General features: G+C 42.4%; 1 protein-coding gene across 5 annotated transcripts; it reads right to left on the bottom strand.

Annotated features, from left to right (window-relative positions):
• Positions 1-196: 196 nt before the first annotated feature.
• On the bottom strand, positions 197-19,244 carry SGK2 (serum/glucocorticoid regulated kinase 2). 5 transcript variants are annotated; one of them, XM_066623029.1, is made up of 13 exons: positions 19,225-19,244; positions 17,851-17,908; positions 16,553-16,602; positions 15,339-15,396; positions 13,709-13,792; positions 11,651-11,782; positions 10,911-11,023; positions 7,940-7,976; positions 6,723-6,809; positions 5,119-5,214; positions 4,852-5,007; positions 3,545-3,634; positions 197-2,194 (listed from the first exon to the last, which is right to left on the bottom strand). In XM_066623029.1, exons 2-13 carry the CDS (start codon positions 17,884-17,886, stop codon positions 2,042-2,044), a joined length of 1,092 nt encoding a protein of 363 aa, XP_066479126.1. In that variant the 5' UTR covers positions 17,887-17,908; positions 19,225-19,244; the 3' UTR covers positions 197-2,041. The 5 variants fall into 5 exon arrangements, with proteins under 5 accessions (XP_066479126.1, XP_066479125.1, XP_066479128.1 ...); XM_066623028.1 differs by lacking the exon at positions 19,225-19,244 and adding an exon at positions 19,036-19,109; XM_066623031.1 differs by lacking the exon at positions 19,225-19,244 and adding an exon at positions 19,036-19,109 and having other exon boundaries at positions 197-2,158.
• Between the last annotated feature and the right edge of the window lie 2,760 nt (positions 19,245-22,004).

Here is a 22,004-nt window from a genome sequence, read left to right as displayed (position 1 = left end):
TCAGATTTTCTTCACCTTTAAAGATTTTCATGCTCTTGGAAGTTGACCTTTCTGCAAGTGCTATACTGGTACTCTCATGAGTAAGAGCTTGATTACGTATTAGGACAGAGAGAGAGTTCATTTTTCAGTCACTTAAACCTTGGTCTGAAGTCGCCCATTGGATGATAAGGCTAAAAAAAAACACTTATCCTTAAAATATAATTATACTTTTTATTAAAGTCTTAAACAGTCACCAAAATAAAAATTTTGGGAGAACACACAAGATAAAAATGCAAGTGTCTATCTCAGCATATCAGTGAAAGGTAGACAACAGTGTCAGATGAACAAATCCATTTTTTCTACCTTAGCCTTGAATACAAGGGCAAGCAAAACATGAATTTCTGAGCCAGTTTGAGAAACTAGGGAAAAGAGATACAGCAGCCCTTACAAATTATGTGCATGTAAGTCTAAGACAGAACGAACTTTTTTAGGCTATCCCTGGACCTAGGGTTGGTGGGTGCTTGTTTATAAAGGCACCAGAACTGGCAGTTATTTTCAGTGTTTTGGGATTAGATGTTCCTTATCACAGTTTAGTTCTCCGTACACCAGTATGCGCCTTGTGCTTTTTGTGCGTCTTTGAGAGAACAAGAGGATTCCCCATTTACTTCAGGGTTGCAGCGTTCACATTTGTGCTTTTATGTGCTTTTACACAACTCATTCTGGTCCCTTCTTGCTCTTCCTATATAGTTCATCTGCAAGGTGGATTTGTTTTGATTTTAGTTGGTAGCAGTAGTTAATCTCCAGTGTCAATCCACTTTGTTATTCAGTCCAAGTTCTTGCAGATTCATGCTATGTAGGAAGATTCTTCAGAGTCTAGCAACTTAAGCATCAAGGAAGATATAATTGAAATGATCCAGCAGCTGATACGTAACAGTTTAAGTGACTTAACACCACCCCCGGAACAGAATAACAGGTAACTTGTTAGTTGGTGCAAAATCAGAGTAGACACTGAGATTGCTACAAATGCATTGGCTAGAGGTTAAAGTCTTCCATTTTTGTTAATAAAATTGCATATTGGTACAATGTTTGTGCTCATCTGTGCCCAGTAGGCAGACAGATTGTGTTACTCCACGTTTCTAAAAACAAAATCCATTGCTCATTTTTTTTTAACCTAGGCTGTAAAGAGGTAGCATATAACCCAATCCTTATCACTGTGGAGATTTAAAATTAAAATGGGGAAAAATGAACAAGAGTACTAAAAATGTAAGATTTGGCACCCTTTCAGAGGTAAAATGACAAGTTACTGAATTAGTACTTTATAATGTGGTGAGACAAATACTGTTCCACTCCTACTAGGGGCAAGCCATGCTCACAATCAGGACATGAAACACATGCAGAGCTGGAGGTGGCATCACTTCTATTCCCAGAACACAAAAATTAAAAAAATCAAAAGCAACCCGTTTCAGAATTGAGAATGCAGATACATGCAAAGCGTGAAGGTTTAGCTGCAAGTAATAATGGCTCCCCAAGAATGGGGCAGGGGGGAGGGGGAGAGAGAAAAATCTGAGGAGCCCCAAAGGGCATTCCTGGGAATCCCAAATGCTCCAAAAAGGACCCAGTGAGTTTGAAAGAGTTATGGCCCAAGAGAATATAAGCAGAATATGGATCCAACAGGAGTGAACAATCAGAGTTTTGTACTCTATTGTGTATTCTGGTATACTCAGTGACCAAGGCCAGAATAACTGGACTATCTTGGCCCCCCCCCCCCTTAAACAACATATGGCAATCCAAGTTATGGTTACCCTGTGTTCCCACATAAGATTACCTGATTTTGGCACAAAACTATGTAGTTAAATATGTTCAGTTTTGTGGAAATAAAATAAATGTTAAGTAATCAGCATTTCCTCTGTTAGAGGAGCATTCACATGATGAAGGTCCCATATCTCAAAGCTGGAGAACTTGATTCTCTTCCTGTTAGATGATTAGTCAGAGTGTAATGGCTTTCTCTAATTTCAACGAAGAGCCAAACTGGATTTCTCAAGCCCTGTCTACACAGCTTGCCTTAGTTTTCATCGTTTGGTGCATAAGAAAAACCAAGAAAAGCATCTGTGGCACTGGAACTGCTGGCTGACAAGTCGGGGGTACGGATGATGGAGCTGGAGACGGCTTCTTGAGTGAACTGCGGATCAAAATGCCGAAGATCAGCAGGACCAGCCTTAAGGAAGTAAAAACAAAACTGATATCCGTTGTTGGGAACACAGTAATAAGTATTACTGTGATTGCAAATTGCCTGAGGACATGTAGGAAAGAAACTCAGCTCAGGTGAAGCAAGGTCTTGGGTCAATTTGAACAATTAGTGCCACACAGCGATGTATGTGTGAATGTGTTCTAGCTCCTCCTCTCATGTCCAGAGACAATTGGAACATTTTCAGTAATTGTGGAGGGATGGTCAATATGAAAGTGTCCCATATTCTCCCAAATGCAAAGGGAGAGGCCAAAGCAAGCATGTCCTTTATTGCATGGGCCAGTCTGAGGTTAGAAATATTGCCTGAATTGGCCCTTGGACAGGCTTGTTCTTTGCATCCATTGTGCTATCTTCCTATCTCAAAGCTCTTTAGGGTCTGATCTGACCCTCACCAGAGTTTGAAATGCAGAGTTTGAAATTCTCATACAGTGAATTGAATTAGGACAGTGGTTCCCAACTTTTACTTGAATGGAACCACTAAGTTGCTGCAGGGCCTGTCTATGGGAGTGGTGACTGCAACAACAGCACTTCTAGATTTGTGCCATCACCCCCAGCTAAATGAAAAAGGTGTTCAGATATAACTGTTTGGTGGTGGCAAGAACCTGGGCTTTGTGGTGGCTCCAGCCACAGATATGGATGATGGAACACTCATTTTTACTTATTTGGTAGTGGCAAATCCAGAAGTGCTGTTGCCACCATTCTGCCATCACTACTAGGTCACCACTCCCCTTAAAGGAGAATTTGGCGTTTCCCACTGCCTTGGAGGTTTGTGACCCGCAGATTGGGATATACCGAATTAGGATGATTTTGAAGTGGTTTCTAACCCTGCTGTCCTACAAGTTGGACAGGGGCTTCATTCATCATACAAGAAACAGTAGTCTGGTTCAGATGTCACAAACCTTAATTTGCCTCCCATGGACAGCATTTGAGCTTACATGCTCCTTTGCTAGTTCACAGTAACTTAACGTTTGGTGTAAAGATGATGCTTATAGAAGACCATTGTTTCCATCCAAACCATAATTGGTAACTAGTGATTTTCAGTTATGGGTTGAAGGCAAAGAGTTTACCTAATTGAGATGTTGCAGCAAATGACATTATCATGAACCAGGGAGAAAGCAGGCAGACCATGTTTGGCCATGGTGTCTGAACCTGACCAACATGTTACAGGTCAGGAATGTCCTTGTCCCACTATAAATGCAAACCCTAGAGATTTCAGTTCCTGAAAACTGCCAGGGTGATGACTTCTTTAAGCATTTTAGTCTCTGTTTCCCTCTACTTTATGAATCAGAATCCTGCCTATGGGAGAATACAGCTACTTACCACTTTAGGATCAAATGGAGGCGTGATCCTTTTATGATACAGATCATCCCAGTTTATTGGGCTAAAGAACACGTGGTTCTTTATCTCAAGCTGTGGGGTGGAGGGAAGGAAATAAGCATTATCCACTGTTACTCTTTTCAAAGATCTTTTGTCAACAGTTACTCAGAAGGAATTTTAAACATCTAATTGCATACCCATAAGCAAACAGACACTTCTATTTCCACACATTCCCCCCCCCCCCCCACACACACACACACTGCTGTTTCTTAATTTTTCAGAGATTCTTTAAGATCCTTCCCTGGCACACGGCTTTCTGACACATTTGGCAGAGAAAGAGAATGTACATACTTGGTGCAAGTAAAGTCACAAACTCATTGGCATAATTAGAGTTTGAGTCACCCAGTACGGGAGGCCAGTGCATCACCCCCATGATGGACCTTGTCCCAAGCAGGGTGCAGGGCAACAACCCTGGTGGTGGGTGTGGTGATGTACCATTGCCCCATCCCCCACTTTTTTTTTTTGGCTATAACTTTTGATAGAACATAGCTATTTCAACATGGTTTTTTATTGCATTCTGCTGTAAATCATTGCTATCTAACATGATTGCATTATTCTTACAAACTGCTATTTTAGCTATTTTGGTCACTTATGGTGTCACTCCCCCATGTGCCCTGCACCCCCTAGAGACGCCACTGCACAGACCAGCACACTAATCCAGAGAAAACAGCAACATATATCATGCTGCATGGAGATAAGAACTGCAAACAGATGTAGTCCTATCTCAATATACATCAGAAAAGACCAGTTGGTGAGGTTCTCTCAATATCTGCCATGCCAATGAGGTTTGACTTTACATACCATTAGATATACAAGCTAGCAGTAGTACTCTGTGTTGCCCAGCCTGATCTACTCCCCATAGTTTTTAGTCCAAAGTCTTTATTGCTGTTGCCCAAAGCTCAGCCAGGTTGGGTACAGCCTGGGAGGTCCAAGTTGCCAGATTGATCCTTAAAACCTTGGTATTGGTGGCAGTGGCCAATGCACCATTGGGGTGAGTGGAAGCACCATGGAGGCTCAGTGCAGGGTTTTGCCCCAGGCTCAGCAACCTAGAGCCAGCCCTATGGCTACTAATAATGTTTATTAACAGGGACACTGCCCTAAAACTATAGGTGTGACATGATCCCTGTCCTGAAGCTGCAATCCATGCAAGACACCAGGACAAAAGTGAAGGAAGTAAAGACATCAGGAAAGATGGCATTATGAGTGAGACAAGGAATGTGCAATGGTGACTGGCAAAAAGTATCACATACAAAATCGGTCTTGGCTCCCAGCCTCTTCTTCTGATCTTTATGGAGAAGTCCCTGCAGGATGTCACAAGCTGCTATGGTCTTGGTTCCTTGAATGTGAAGTGGCTTGTGCAGAATATTATCATACATCTGAGACACATCCCGGCTGTAAAATGGAGGCTGACAGCAAACAAAAAGGGGCAAAGAAGAGAATCAGCTGCACAAACCATGAACTGCTATTCATTTTATACATGACCAGTGTTGGTGCCAAACTGGAAAACAAAAACATACCAAACCAAACAGCATTTCATAGAGGACAGCTCCAAGACACCACCAGTCGACTGTTCTATCATAAGGCTGCTTCTTTAACACTTCTGGAGCCAAATACTATGAAGGAAAAGGAGGATTAAACTCTAATAGAGAATACCTATACATTTGCAGTCCCAAATATGCCTTCTGAGAAGAATCGTATGAAAGCCAATGCCCACATTTGGACACAAGTTTTGCTCCAAGGAGGATAAAGAAGTTAAGGAAAAGAAATTCAACAGTCCAGATTCAAGCTAACTTGAAAAGTATAATTTTTTTGTCTGTGGCCTGTTAATGGGCACCCAAGATTTTCCTCACAGCATAGCTAAGCAGTCACAATTCAATTCTTAGCATCCCAGTTGAGTATGTGCAATTCCTCAAACTTGCAGGATACTTCAGTTCATGATCATCTGTTCTTCCACCAATCCACATGACAGGGGAGGAGAGAGGGCCAACATTACTGTACTGTGCTAGTCTTGCAAATTATGTAGGTGATTGTTATCAACCCCTGATACTCATTCATGTCTTTAGAAGGAAGGACAACCTGTCATCCAGGTCACACTGTGAAAGATGCAGGTTCCTAAGCTAGAATTAGCCTGAGCTTAAATCATGCACTGATGTATCTTCCTCAGACTTCTGAGGGACACTTCTACTAATTTTCTGGTATGTAATTTCCAGATCACCATCGGCATTTTAACATCAATCGATATTACATCTATTTTAAAGTTGGCATCTATATTGCCTTACTACATTAAAAAAATTGTTCTAAGCAGCACAGTCGTAAACATTGCATTTGCCCACATCCTGTTCTTTCATTCCTTCTTATAGCCAGTGGCGTAGCTGGAAGGGGGGCGAAGCACTCAGGCTGGCAGTGAGGCGGTCAAGCAGCCCCTCCCTTCGGAGCCATTCCTGTACGGCTCCATTTTGCTCCCCCTGCCAGGAATGGCTCCAAAGGGAGGGGCTGCTTGCCCACCTCGCTGCCAGCCTGAGTGCTCTGTCCCCCTCCAGCTACGTCACCGCTTATAGCAATTAGTAGCCAAGAATTAGTGGTTCAACACTCACATCCACATTTTTAGAAATCTTGAGTGAAAATTATCTAGTGTTTAAATAGTAATCCACTTCCATCTACAGGTACTAGTTTTGTCTAAAGCCATTTTGGAAGGTTCCATTTATGGATTTCAGATTCCGAATTTGGCAAGGGGACAGCATTTAGACCAGCCATTTTCTACTAGTGCGCCAGGAGTGGTCCACAGGTATGTCACAAGAATTTGGGGGAAGATCATTTATTAGTCGAGCCAATGGGGTTGTCAGCCCCACACTGGCAGCATGGTGTGCCTTGTCAATTGTCAAAAACCTGATAGTGTGCCTTCACAATTTGGATGCCTTGTCAATGTGCCATGAGATGAAAAAAGGTTGAAAATCACTGATTTAGACAGTGGCACATTGATGTTACAATGTAAGCCTCTAAGACTGGAAATTCGATTTAATTGAGATAGTCCTTACAGCTCCTATCAAACGGCAGTGTTTAGTACATTAGAAATTCAAGACATTCAAACAAACATTAAAAATTACATACAGCCTGCACCTACCTCTGGGGTGCCACAGAAAGTAGATGTTGTTTCTTCGGGTTCCATTCCTTCTTTACAAAGTCCAAAATCTGTGAGTACAATATGACCCTGAAAGAAAAAAGGAGAAATTTCGCCTTCTTGGAAGTTATAGTACAATATTGATGCTTTATGTTCCTATTCTACAGTTTCTCAGTCCACTTATGAAACACTTCCTACCAGTACAGTTGAATAAGACCACAGTGCAGAGTCATTACTACACTGCTGAAATTCTGTACTAATCCAAAGTTATACAACCTGCAAGCTACCAAGTTCTGTCACTAGAATGCAAGATATGCAACCTGTGGTCACTTTGCATATTCCTGACAATTCATTTGCACTTCTCAAGGATCGTTTTTGTTTATGTTCCCATAACAGTCCTCCTTTCTTCCTTGGTTAAAGTTTTATTAGAAGTTTGAATCCTTTTGTCCCTAATAAAATGCAGGTGTGTGTCGCTTAACAACCTTCCACTTAACAACAGACCACATATTCAACAGTGATCAAAGCACAACAAAGAGGCTCTTAATGAGGCAGTCAGGTCTCCCATAGCCTGCAGCAGACTGTCTGTTTACACAACAAGGAGGCCCTTAATATAAAGAAGAGGCAATCTATTTCCAGTAGCCTGTGCAGCCAGCTAGTTTCTGGCAGGGAGTGTCTGTTTGCACAACAAAGGCACTAGGATTGGACTGAATGTTCACTTAACGTAATTGCACAACAGGGATTGGAGAACATATCCCTGTCATTAAGTGATGTACACCTGTATTCTTATACCAATGTATTCCATGGCTAGCTTCTTCATATGTAAATGCTATGCAGAGAATGGGCAACACAAAGTAAACAATTCAAATTTGTATGACGTGGGTGAAGATCTCAGTTTTTATACTTAGGCATGTATACCCAAGAAGTGACACATGTGCTTCCTGTCTGAAGGGTGCACATGTATAATTATATGCTCACACTGTTAAATAAACTGTCAAGTGATGGTTGGAAAAGGATTGGGCTGCTAGTCCAGAAGTCTTTTCTAAGAAGATTCATGCTCCTACATGTGTGTGCTTTTAACATAACACACATGCAAGTTATATTTCCATATGCCTAATAGAGACTTAAGTGGCGAGAAATGGCAATTACTATATCTACAGAACCGGGACTTTCATTATAGTGGCAGGAGAATTTTTATGAGCACATAACAAGCCAAAACATACCTGACAATCCAAGAGGATATTTTCAGGTTTTAGGTCCCTAAAAGAAAAAAGAAAGAATAGATGGGTTAAGTTCTATTGGGATTTCAGGGTAAACTTCTCATCCAATAACTTAATTGATACTTCCAAGAGCTAAAAGAAACTAATATGTAGAAACCAACATGCAGACTCCAAAGAAGTGATAGCATTCAGTTACACCACTAAAAGCACTGAAAAATCATTTTATTCATACGAATACTTCACAGTGACAAAATGATATCAGAATGGAAGCCACTACTGTTATATTTGCTGTCTTGTTTGTATTCAGACTTCCTCTGTCTGTACAGAGATGGTGGATGCAGTTGTCATGACACAGGGCACACTAGATATGACATGGGAGCAGTGTTGGGATCTCCCAAGTTCCTTTTTGATCTAAAAGCTGCTGTAGCGCCCAATCTGAATCAGGGCTATGGCAGAGGGAAAAAGGGTCTCACCCTTTGCCCTTGCTTTGTAGCTCCAACTTAATGTGCTCACTCCACTTTCCCAAGAAGGTTCAGGGATAGCACTACCTAGATTCTGGCTTCCTTTAAAAGGAGAGAGAACTGGGGATTATAGCATCCTTATAAAATGTTCTTTACTTATACATGCTGAGCAGTGGATGGAGCAGTGGATGAATACCCCTCCATTCAGGAAGGTAACAGATACAGTTTCCAAAAGCTTTCATAGAGTCTCCCTTAAGGAATATATCCTGAACCATTAACAACTGTTCTTTGGTCAGATTCCCAGACATAACTGCCAGACACTGCCCAACGGCCAGACTCAGTTGCAATATAAGGTTTTAAATTCATTACAATACCCTTTTCCTGGAGTTAAGAACATAAGAACATAGGAACAGCCCCACTGGATCAGGCCATAGGCCCATCTAGTCCAGCTTCCTGTATCTCACAGCGGCCCACCAAATGCCCCAGGGAGCACACCAGATAACAAGAGACCACATCCTGGTGCCCTCCCTTGCATCTGGCATTCTGACATAACCCATTTCTAAAATCAGGAGGTTGCGCATACACATCATGGCTTGTATCCCGTAATGGATTTTTCCTCCAGAAACTTGTCCAATTCCCATTTAAAGGCGTCTAGGCTAGACGCCAGCACCACATCCTACGGCAAGGAGTTCCACAGACCGACCACACGCTGAGTAAAGAAATATTTTCTTTTGTCTGTCCTAACCCACCCAACACTCAATTTTAGTGGATGTCCCCTGGTTCTGGTATTATGTGAGAGTGTAAAGAGCATCTCCCTATCCACTCTGTCTATTCCCTGCATAATTTTGTATGTCTCAATCATGTCCCCCCCTCAGGCATCTCTTTTCTAGGCTGAAGAGGCCCAAACGCCGTAGCCTTTCCTCATAAGGAAGGTGCTCCAGCCCCGTAATCTTAGTTGCTCTCTTTTGCACCTTTTCCATTTCCACTATGTCCTTTTTGAGATGCGGCGACCAGAACTGGACACAATACTCCAGGTGTGGCCTTACCATCGATTTGTACAACGGCATCATAATATTAGCCGTTTTGTTCTCAATACCCTTCCTAATGATCCCAAGCATAGAATTGGCCTTCTTCACTGCCGCCGCACATTGGGTCGACACTTTCATCGACCTGTCCACCACCACCCCAAGATCTCTCTCCTGATCTGTCACAGACAGCTCAGAACCCATCAGCCTATATGTGAAGTTTTGATTTTTTTGCCCCAATGTGCAGGACTTTACACTTACTGATATTGAAGCGCATCTGCCATTTTGCTGCCCATTCTGCCAGTCTGGAGAGATCCTTCTGGAGCTCCTCACAATCACTTCTGGTCTTCACCACTCAGAAAAGTTTGGTGTTGTCCGCAAACTTTGCAACCTCACTGCTCAACCCTGTCTCCAGGTCATTTATGAAGAGGTTGAAAAGCACCGGTCCCAGGACAGATCCTTGGGGTACACTGCTTTTCACCTCTCTCCATTGTGAAAATTGCCCATTGACACCCACTCTCTGTTTCCTGGCCTCCAACCAGTTCTCAATCCACGAGAGGACCTGTCCTCTAATTACCTGTTACCGTTATTTTTCACATTTTTATTCCTCCAAGGAGCTCAGGAGTGGTATACATATTTTCTCCCCTCCTTTTATCCTCACAACAACCCTATGAGGTAGGAGAGTCTGAGAGTCAGTGATTAGCAACAGAAGGGAAGTCTTAAGACCATAATTTATATTGCAAAGAATTATGGGAACTGTTTTGAGGAGGGGGGAGAGCTTTGCTAGTGGTAGAGCTAGCTAGTAGAAATCCCAGGTTGGGATCTCCACTAGGGATCTCCAGCCTTGGCATCTCCACTAGGGTTGGGAACTCTACTCTTGGAAACCCTGGATTGCTGCAATCAGTCATTGTAGACAATCTGTAGCTAGACCACTGATCCGACTTGGTACATGACAGCTATATATTAGTCCCTGGGTGCATACTTGGGACAAACTTTTGTGCCTTGCCATTGTGCTCTAAATCACATCCAACAGTCCTCTACAGCTTTTCCCTGCTGAAAAAACTGGACAGTGATGAGTATGCTATTTTTTGTGATAGTGATGAGCAGGCTGTTATTACTTGCTATTATTGATGGTCATTGTTAATGAACACCCCTGCCCCAAATAAGCTTCTGAAGAGCTCCAACATTCCGGGGGGGGGGGGGGGAACAACCATTGGCCTACTGAAAGGTGAAACGGAAAGACCATGAATGAAATGTTACATGAGACACATTTGACAGTGGTGGTAGACAACAAAGAAGCCCTGTCTCCCAATCACCACTAGAACACTGCAGTTTTCATCCTAGTTTGTCCAACCTTTTCCTGCTACAAAATGGGCTACTTTTAATTTTCTGTTCAGAAGATAATATTCTGAAGCCAAACAACATATCCTGAAATTAACATCCTAGTAATATATGCAATTGGTATCAGCAGCAATTAGTAAACTTTACCTATAGATGATGTTTAGGGAGTGGAGGTACCCCACAGCACTGGCCATTTCAGCTGCATAGAAGCGCGCTCGAGGTTCACAGAAGCAACGTTCCCTTTGTAAGTGGAAAAACAACTATGAACAAAGATCAGAGAGATTGACACTGGAGCAGAGCTCTTTGGAAGTGCATTTAATCTTCTGATAAGCATCCTTTAATTTGCTGAAGACTGTTTTTTGGGGGTACATTCTTATAAAGTAAGCAATATTAAGTATTTCTATATTTTTCCCACTAGAATTGTCTTTCATTATAGGAATGAAAGAGATTGAGATCAGCCAGTTCAGTCTCAGGAGTCTCTACATGCTCCCCACAACACTTTATCCTACTCCCCCATATACGTACTAATCAACATCAGCCTGCATACGCAGCATGTGTAGGGGGTCCCCATGGGCTTGATCCATTAATAAGTGAATCTGCAGATAAGGGGGCATGCCCGTAATATAAACAGAGGTGTCTGAAAACAGTGTCATTTATTTTACTCAGAAGTAAGCCCATTGCGTTCAGTAAGACTTAGACTGAAATCCTATCTTATTCACTAGAAACAAACACCTCTAAATATAAATATACGTAATAGCTTAATCTGGAAATTTATGCACTTGCAAAACAAAGATTTTCCACCCCAATGGGGTTGAAAATGAAAATCAAAAGTGATTGTTCTGAATGACCGCAAATACTCTTATGAGGGAAGACTGATGTTTACTCACCTCTCCTCCATTTACATAGTCTAGTACAAAGTAGAGTTTTTCTTTTGTCTGGAAGGAATAATGAAGCCCAACAAGGAAAGGATGTTTCACATTCTTCAGAAGCACATTACGTTCTGCCATTATGTGATTTTGCTAGGAAAACCCAAAAGGGAAGCATAAGCAAGTATATAGATTAAGATTCAGGAAACAAACCTCTTTGGAAGAGGCTGGGGGTCAGATTAAATGTATCTCAGGGTCAAATTAGATCTTTTTGTTCTTTTCTCCTTTCTTTAACAAAAAAAAAAAAAAAAAAGCATGGTGTGCTTAAACCCAAGCATACCTCTTATTTCATAAGGCACTGTTGCAGGAGGCCTAGTCTTCCCTTGCTACAGGAGGCCCAGTCTTGCTCAAGACCATGACACATGGGAAGAGCTAGGTAAACTCTTTCCACTCATGCATTTTTCACCTCCAAAACTGCACAGAAGTATTTATCCTCCCCTCAGTAGCTGTTTGCAGCAAACAGTTTTGGAGGGAGAGAGGGAAGTTATCAGCAGGAATAACTGCACCAAGAGGAAACATCTTCCCGTTCTCACAAACATTTGGTCCAAGCAGGATCAGCCTTCTGAAGTAAGAGGCACTTCTGAGGTAAGGAATGCCTCTTAAAACCTCAAGTCATGGTATATCTAGTATGGTCCTAAGACCATGTGCGGCAATTCCCCTTAAAAATGAACCAAGTGCCTGACTAGACTAGGAAAATTGTCTTCAAGATTATTTCTGAGCCTTTGAAGCTATTTACATAAGAGCTGGGGAATTTCCTATTGACTATATATTTCCCACAAGGTGGCTGTGGCAAATATACCAAACCAACAACATTAACTCATTGTTTAAAAGGTCATGCTACAGAGTACAGACAAAGAATGGAAAGAGTGGTGAAGTTTTGATTTCTTTGGTGAAGATGTCTTGTTTGTTGCACATGTGTGGGTTAAATATACACACACTCTTCCCTTGTTACCCGTAACTAATTTGTTCCCAAAAACAGCCCCTACGGGCTATACGTTATCACAGAAATTTGGATGAGTACAACTACTACATTAATTTAAATGTGAAAAATTCTAATTTGTTCCAAAGCCATTCTAAGTTAAACCCAAAGTCACCCTAATACCAGAAAGAAAACGTTGTGCAGCACAATCATATAGAGCAATTAACAACATTATACAGAATCCATAAAGGCCATACAGTGGCCTTTGGTATCTATGAGCTTGGCACCCACGGTTTTCACCACCCACAGATGCCAATCCCACACCTCAGAGGGCCTCCAAGCCAACTAGAAGTCACTTCCAGTCATGTCTGGAAGGTTTTCCGCAGCACAGGGAAGCTTATGGGCCTTCCCTGACCTCATAACACCTCCCGGACACAACTGGTAGTCCTGTCCACAAACCAGAAGTTGCCTCTGGTCACATCAAAAAGGAGTTCTGAGGAGGTGGGAGGGCCTGTGGAGTGGGCCGTGGGCCCAGCATGGTCTCAAGAGGGCCTGGGGCAACCTTAAGGGGATTAATAGCGGCAAGTCCTAGGCACCCCTTCAGATTCCAACATTCACAGATTTCAATATCCATGGGGGGGGGGTGGTGGTCCTGGAATGGATCCTCGGTGGATACTGAGGGCCCACTGTAAATGATAAAAATGTTTCAGAAGTTCTAGCATCATCTAATGAGGTTTAGCACTTCAAACTTTAGTTGTAAACTATGAGCAACTCTTACATTTCACCTGTTTTTTTTCATTTCCCCCATGTTTTAATCTTTAGGACCCATATTCACAATATGGTAAAATTTTGTAGGAACACAATATGGTAAAATTTTGGTAGGAACACAGCATAAACACAGATAAACTGTAAAAGGGAGTATGTAAAGCACAGGCCTTGAGTGTGGGGACATGCTGCTAATCAGACAGTGCATTCAACATAGTTGCTTCCTGGACTGTATACCAAAAGTCTATGGCTAAAGAGGATAATATGCGTGGCAGAGATAAGCGTAGGCCTCTATAGCAAACAAACGGATAGCTGAGGAAGAGCACACACCCTACCTCTTTTTTCTTGAGGATGAATTTCTTCTGCAAAACTTTCACAGCATAGAAACTGCCATCAGATTTGTATTTTGCCAAGACGACCTGTGGCAGAAGGGACAGATAGGGGCAAGTGGACAGAATTCACAGGGGCAAGGATAAGAATTCAATTCTTATCCTCTTACATAATTTACATTTATTCACCACTTTTCTGCAAGTGTGTAGATTATGATTCACAGTTTACAATACTAGAGACCAGATTATTATACATGATGAAAACAGAATGAAGAAAATAAGTGCTGGTTCTAGGAGGGGAAGGGCCAAGCATCTGTTTTGCCCAAGCCCACCAATGAAGGGGGTGTCTGTCATGCCTTACTCTCTGATCCTGACCACTGTTCCACTTGATCAGTGCTTTATATTCACACCATACTGGTATAGCAAGTTGGCCCTAGTGTGTTGCCGTAAAGGTTTGCTTCAGCTACTTTCAGTGTGCCTAATCAGAACTTTTTCCTAGAGAAAACTGAAAAAGTTCTGACTTGGCACACTGAAAATCGCAGAAGTAGCTGAAAGTACCCTGATTTTCAGCCGTCTAGAATGGCTGAATGAATTATGCAATGAATTATGTAACCAACTAATCCAGAGCATTGTATAAGCTCTTGGTACTTCTAGCTTCGGGTACTTTCAAAAAGTATTATCAAGATTTAAAAAAATAAATAGGAGCAAGTTCATTTTGAACTGTGAGCACAACTTTCAGAAGGCAATAGCCAATCCTATCCTCCCGATCCTATCCTTGACGGGGGGAGCTGATGTAGCAGCACCAAAAAGGAACGCGCTGTATTCAGTGGGCTAAGGGTGGGGAGAATCAGGAGGCTTCACAGGGAGGAAAGGGAATTGTTTCCATTTATTATTATTATTATTATTATTATTAACAGTATTTATATACCGCTTTTCAACTAAAAGTTCACAAAGCGGTTTACAGAGAAAAATCAAATAACTAAATGGTTCCCTGTCCCAAAAGGGCTCACAATCTAAAATGAATACCAGCAGACAGCCACTAGAACAGACAGTGCTGGGGTGAGGTGGGCCAGTTACTCTCCCCCTGCTAAAAAAAGGAGCACCCACTTGAAAAAGTGCCTCTTACCCAATTAGCAGGGGCCTCTTACCCAATTAGCATTTACCCCCATAAGCCGCCTGTTCTACAAGGGTTTTTCCTGGATCTGTGACAGCTCATTAGCTACCTCTCCACCTGGTTTTTTACTTACAAATTTATACCCTGCTTAATCTCTCTCACAGGTATTCAAAGTGGCTTATCTGCCACACATTGCTTACCTGCCAGCACCTGCTGCCTCTCCTGATCCCATTACCATGCACGATGTCTCTGCAGCTTCTCCAGAGGTGGGACAGAAGCACACAGCTTTGTGCGCTTTTGTAAGATCATATATAAAGCAATCTCCACTGCTGGAATGCTACTTCCAGTGCTGTAGACAGGGGATGGGATTGGGCACCAAGTCTATTAAAGTTGCACCCTATCAATGGAGATATCGTGAACCAGTGTGATGAAGTGAGAAGCCAGAGTAGAGCTGGAAGGCAGTGTGGCTTCCAAAAGGTTATGGCAATCGACAAGAAAAATTCTCCAAGCCAGATCACTTACTTTTCCAAAGCTACCTTTGCCAATTATTTTTAGGAAGTCAAAATCCGTAGGCTTGGCACTGTTGGGAAAAAAAAGAGACAATGTCAACACTTAGAGTTATTTTCCCCAAGTTACTTTGGAAATATTAACTTCCTTCCCCAAAGCGAAGCACATCAAGACACATAACCTTATTTTATACTTTCTCCACTCTTGAAATATGTTCTAATAGATAAAATGTTTTCTTAATTCAAATTAACATTACAGATACAGAAATCTTCCTAATCAGATGGCCAAACACTCAAAGGGAACAATAATTAGATTTCTGTATGCATTCTGAAGACATTTTTCTTTTCGTAATCTTAAGCATACACTTTAGATGCAAGGTGATGGCAATGAAGTCAGAAAATGGAAGCAGAAGGCTTAAACATGAAGAAAGATCCAGTCTCCCAACATGAAAAGCCAGGCAGAAGATTATGCTTCACCAAGTGAAGGTTTTACTGGGGAATATCCATACATGCATCTCAAGAGCCTTCAACTTATTTGTTTCCAAGTCCATATATCATCACTTGCCTGGAAGTGCCATTTGACGAGAAAGATAGCAGCTTGAGGAATACTAACAGATGCCAAAGTTGCTCTCCCTCAGACAAGGCTGTCTCAGGGCTCTTGGTGCTGTTGTGGAAGACTGATAGCCAGGCATATCAGGGTTTTCCCAGCACTAATATGTTGCTGTTGGGGATAGGCAACTCTTGCCCCAACCCACAGTACGTCTGATATTGGGAGTACTTATTGGCATGTGGTAGCACAAATGGCTTGGCCACCTATTGGATAGCACCCTGTGGTATCACCTATCATTTGGTGATATAATTTGGGGAGAGAGCACATGAGCGCATGCAGTGAAGCTGAAGCACCTGGTTTGCATGCAGGTTCAAGTTCAACCCCTAGTTCAACCCAAGTTCATTTCCAGGCAGGGCAGAAAACAGCCCTGTCTGAAACTCGGGACAGCTACTACCAGACAATGTTGACATTTTGAGCTAGACAGACCAAAGGTCCAATTCAGGAGAAGGCAACCTTTTTATGGTCCTAATTTTTCCATTCCCCCCCCCCCCAGCTTACCTGGTCCAACTTGCAAAGAGATCCCTTTCTCAAGAGTGCAAACCAATTAGCAGGGCACATTGTTGAAGTTTTATTGTACAGTACTCTTTGGAAAATGGACTAGAGTTTGGCATGCCACTTACTTGGGATTAGCAGAAGGTCCAAGGTTGATGTTGTCAGTCGGTGATGTTGGCTGAAGATGACAGAAGCAGACAGATGAAGTTAACCAAGGATCAGTTACATCTGGCTAGATCAACAGCCATACAATGGAGAAACACAGGAGTGAGGGAAGGTGGACCATGTTTGTACAAAGTAGTATACACACACAGGAAGGGAGGTAGCTAGTTGACTGTGAAAGCCCCACCAATAAGCTAGTTTTTGGTCATCAATTCATGTATGCAATAGTGATTGATCACTTTCCATATTATGTTTCAGCTTTTTTACTGTGATGGTTTTCAATCACCCAGAATTTCTCAGCACACTTCTGGTGCAAAACAGTGCAAAGTCTTCTGTTCTTCAAACAGATAAAAAGAGAAAATATGTGATGAATACATGAAGTCTGGGCTTTCATATGGAGGAGGGCTTGTCTTACTAATTACAAACATTTTGCTAATAGGAAGGGTACAATTTATGGAAATGGGCTGCCAAGGGATATGCAAGTGAAAAAGGTTGAACCATGAATCAAATCCACCTTTAAGGTATCTGGTGTGTTACACCTGAAGCTCTACATACAGCATATAACACATAACTGGGAGTGTGCAATTCAATTCACAGCAAAGAGATGCAGCTGATATATTTGCAGCCCTTTTTACTCAGAAGTAGACTCACTGCTTTCCATGGGTGTTATTCTTAAGTAAGGGTGCACTGAATTGTAGCCTGGGAAGGAGGGTCCCATCCTGGTGTTTCAACAAACACAAGAACAGATCTGCTTTGCAAGCATTTGCCAAGCAGAACCAGGCTGCAGCAGAAGGAAGGAGATTAAAAGATTAACTTTGGCTGGAATTTCCCAGTTGCTGTAGAAACTATCTCTGCCCTGCGTGCCTGGTGCTTGCCTGCTGCTTGAGAAACTTGGCACCTGTCTGCCGCTTGAGAAACTTTTCAGAGTTGAAAGGCTTTGCCCTCTGATTGACCCAGAGATAAGGCAAAGTGAGAATTGGAGCTTGATTACTTGGCAAAAATTTCACTTACCATATGTGAGTATCTACACTATCTTTCTCATCCTCTGATATATTCAAGGTGATTTACGCAGACAGGCTGTCCTAGATCCAATAAAGGTCTTTACAGTATTGTTCTATGTATAAAACCTCTCAATCTATAGATGTTTCCTTCAGGATGTAGTCATCCCTTAGCTGTGCAAGTCATTACATTCCTGGAGCTCTCTTTTTCAGATATGAACCCAACAAAATGGAATTAACACAGAAGAGCAGTGCCTGGTCCTTACCGTGCTGTTATCACCTGGGCTTTTGGAATTGTCCATTAAGAAGGCAACTCTTTCAGCACTGTCAAAGATAAAAGGTAAGTCAGTTGGGAGAAGCAAGGAGACACAACTTGAGCCTCCAGCTCAAAAATTTACATACACTTAGGGGGTTAATTTGGCTTTCAGCAGTGAACAAATAAAACCTGTAGAAGTTGCTTGTTAAAGCTCAATTCTGTCACTATAACTTTAAGAGATGTTTGTTCATGGAATCAGCTGGCCTGGCACACACCTCTCGCCTGCCCTCTTTGCTAGTTGGCAAGTACTGTACTGAAATCCTCATCAAGGAAACCAGGCAATGGCTCCTGACTCCTGCTTCTAGGGCTGTGTCCAGTACTATGGAAGCAATGCACTATCAGTGCTATTTCTGACCCCAAATACCCTCAGACACATACCACAGGTATTGTGCTTTTGCTTCATTTTAGTCATTTGTTATTAAAGTTCTGTTTTGTTTTTTTTTGTCTACTAGCATAAGCCACCTTAGCTTACTTTGCAAGAAAGACAGGGTATAAATTTGTTTTTAAAAAGAAAAGTTAGATCCTGCACTTAAAGGATATATTCATACAACCCAGTTCCATAACGGGCTCTCCCAAAGTCTCTTTAAAACAGCCATGGGGGGATTGGTTCAGGAGAGGGGATAACCCTTTCTCCCCCACACCATGTATTCAATTGAAAACCAATGGCTATTTGGGGGGGGGGGCAGGGGAGAGGCATGTACTACTTTACTTTATTCCTCCTCTCCTCCCCCCCCCCCAGGCTGTTGACAGACTAAACACAAGCTGTGATACTTTGTAAAAAGGAACATACAGCTATATAAATATCCCCACCCTCCTCTCCTGGTAAAGAAAACCTTCCTGATATTTTAGTGGAGAGAAAGTAAGTACACACACCCCTACTATATAAACTCCATGAAAATCCCGGCTCTCAGCTCCCCCTTGTACCTAGCAGGTAAGCGGCAAGCTAAACATAAGAAGTTTTAAAATTTAGCACTCTCCACCCCTTGTAGTCAGAGAGACTATGTGGTACCCCAGCTGACTCCTTCCTTTCTTTCTGAAATTGCACAGCCCCACAGAAGCCCCTTGTTTCAAAGCACCCCATAGAATAGACACAGTACTAAATCTCCAAAGGGTCTCTTATTTTTCACAACCTTACCCACATCAGCCTGAAAACAAAGCCCGCAGATGCCATATCAAGCAACAAATCGCAGTTTGTTTAAGGAGAGGGTGCTTCCCTGAGCATCAGGCCCGTGCCAGCCAGCTCAGTTCACTGCTTATTGCCTGCCTTGTAGGAGGTTGTATTTAAAGGGCTAGCAACACAATGACAGAAAAAAGTCCTACTCACTAGAAGCACTGCCTGGAACTGGAGGACTTGGTAGTCTGTTCTAGCCTCTCACACCAATGCTTTATGAGATCTACAGTAAGGAAGGAAAGAAGTTAGCAAACCAAGTAAGCTGTTAATCTGTTTCTTGATCACAAGAAACATAGACAGAGACACATTTGTTTGCAGAGTGACCTTGCCCTTCTCCCACATCCACCCACAAGTCAAAATAACCAAGTTTGACTGGAACTAAGACAGACTCTGCCACTCCAGTAAGGAGTTTGTTCTAACCTTATGCAGATAAAAGGATGGAGAAGCAGAAGTTTCAGACAAACAAGAGCGGTGTCCTGTAAACAGCAATCTCAAGCCTTCCCTTCCAAAGAGGCAACCCAGAATGTGCTCTGCTTTTCTGAAAGAGAGAGATCACAAGGCAGAACTACCCTTTGATACATCATACTTGGCACACACTCAGTTCCTCTCATTCAAAGCTTTCCAAACATTTTATGAACATGAACCAAGCACCACAGCACAAGGGCAATCCTTTGCTTCCAAGGCAGAGCGCTTACAGTAAGTCAGGGGTGCCGTAAGTATTGAAGCAGGAAGATTCTACACTGCTGCAGCAGGCACGGGTACATTTTGATGCAACTGCCATGGTAGTCTACAGGATGGTATCCATGACTAAATATACACATGCTCTCCATCCACCCCTAATCAGAGCAGTTTCAGAATTAAACAACTAAAACACACTAGAAATAAGTATTATCCACCTGCCTACATAGACATTTACTTAGCTATTGAAAACATTTGCAAGGATAGACTTCCCTCTCAGTAGTGCTCCCATATTCACAAACACTTAAGACAGCAGACTAGAGACCACTTACTTGGTTATAAGCGCCACTGAACTCTGTGGGATTTTCTTCTGAGTAAACATGCATGGGATTGCACACCATTAAGTTTTACTTCTAAGTGAAATTGACCATACTACAAGGAGCTTGCAGTCCTGCCTAGGACAGCTGTTCTCACACATTGAGCACCAGGACCCACTTTTTAGAATGAGAATCTGTCAGGACCCACCGGAAGTGATGTCATGACCGGAAGTGACATCAAGCAGGAAAAATTTTCACAATCCTAGGCTGAAATCCTACCCACACTTACCCAGGAGTAGATTACTTAAAATAATATTAGTTAAAAGAATATACGTAGTAGCTTGTTCAAAGTACGGACCTGTAACATTTCCCCAAATGTAGTCACATATACCATGGGAGCATCAAGTCTAATATATTAATAAAATATTGAAATGAATGGGGAACCACCTGAAATTGGCTTGCGACCCACCTAGCGGGTCACAAGCCACAGCTTGAGAAACTCTGGTCTAGGAAGTTCCATCAATCCAGGGAGAATAGATATCATTAGGAAAACACAACTGGCACCCTTTCTTCTCGCATTTTGTTTGTAAATTTAACATGTTTAACAATGCTGGATCAGGTGTAATGCCTCAGAAGTGGAAAGATGAACATCATTAATGCTGCTCCAAAGAACTGTAAAAAGGTTTCTAAAAATTCCTCCTCACAATTAAGAAGGACCTGAACTAAAAGTCTCCCAGAGCCAAATCCTATCTAACTTTCCTGTGCCAGTGCGGCCATGCCCATGGTGCCTGCATTGCATCCTGTGGCAGGGGAACAGCCACGACACCTTCTCCAGGTAAGGAAATGTTTATTCCCTTTCCACGGGGCTGCATTGCAGCTGCTTCAGCACTGGAAAGTTGGATTGGGCCCTGCTTCCTGCTCCCTCCTCCAGCCCCACCACTGCAATGCCTTGCTCACAGACATGGCACTGGAGACAGACATGGGTCACTGCTCATTCAGTCCTCTTCTCTCTGGCTCTCCTTTCAGAAGAGCAAGCAAGAAGATCATAGCAGTTATGGCTAAAGTGGGACCCTGCAAAGTGGGGATGGTCACCCTGATTTGGTCAACTCCAAGGATGGTTCTATCACAGATTAATATGTGATATGGACTCATTTATCTGAAAAGCAACAATTCCATTTTATACACATTATGCACTCATCTATATAGAATAAATGCAGTGGGGGTTAAGGGGGCAGCAGGATCACACAGCCCAGTCCTCCCTCATCTATCCAAACCTAAGTTGTACACATGCAGGTTCTGTTCACAGGTTGGGCTGAACATGTGATGCAGAGAGATGGGGACTGGGCCAGCAAGCACTATCCTGCTCCGATTCCATACAGATATGTCTATTTGGAACAAATGTTAGTAGTTCTATACAGTTAGTCCCCTGAACATGGCTGTAGTGCCAACCTATTCAACCCTGCTTTATCTCTGTCCTGCAAACATTCTCAGATCTTAAGAAATAGGCCATTTTCCACAACATGTGTAATTTTGTGAACAGCTCTCTCATCCCTCTCAACCGTTTTATAAACTAAAGAGCTCCAAAATTAGCTTTCCCTCATACAGAAAGAGTTCCACCCCCTCTGACAGTTTTGATTGGCAGCTCTGCAATATCCAGAACTGCGCACTTGGGTGCATGCTCACGTACATCATATAGTAATCAAACCATAGATTTTAAGTTAATTCTCATACTAACCATTTTCATTTTCAATCCTTTCCCTAATAAGTCCTAACAAGGAATCTGCCTCTTTCAGCACTGCCACACATTACATTGATATTTGCAGTGAGTGCCCACCATGGAGATTGACGGTTCTTATCCCATAAATGAATACAGGAAGATAGAATGTGATGCACATTGGGGCACATAATTCCACTTACACTGAAATTCAGTTGCCATTT

The sequence above is a fragment of the Tiliqua scincoides genome, chromosome 4 (assembly GCF_035046505.1).
Source record: "Tiliqua scincoides isolate rTilSci1 chromosome 4, rTilSci1.hap2, whole genome shotgun sequence".
NCBI classification, from domain to species: domain Eukaryota; kingdom Metazoa; phylum Chordata; class Lepidosauria; order Squamata; family Scincidae; genus Tiliqua; species Tiliqua scincoides.
The sequence above is the reverse complement of the archived record's forward strand: the minus strand, read 5'-3'. Positions and strand labels throughout refer to the sequence as shown.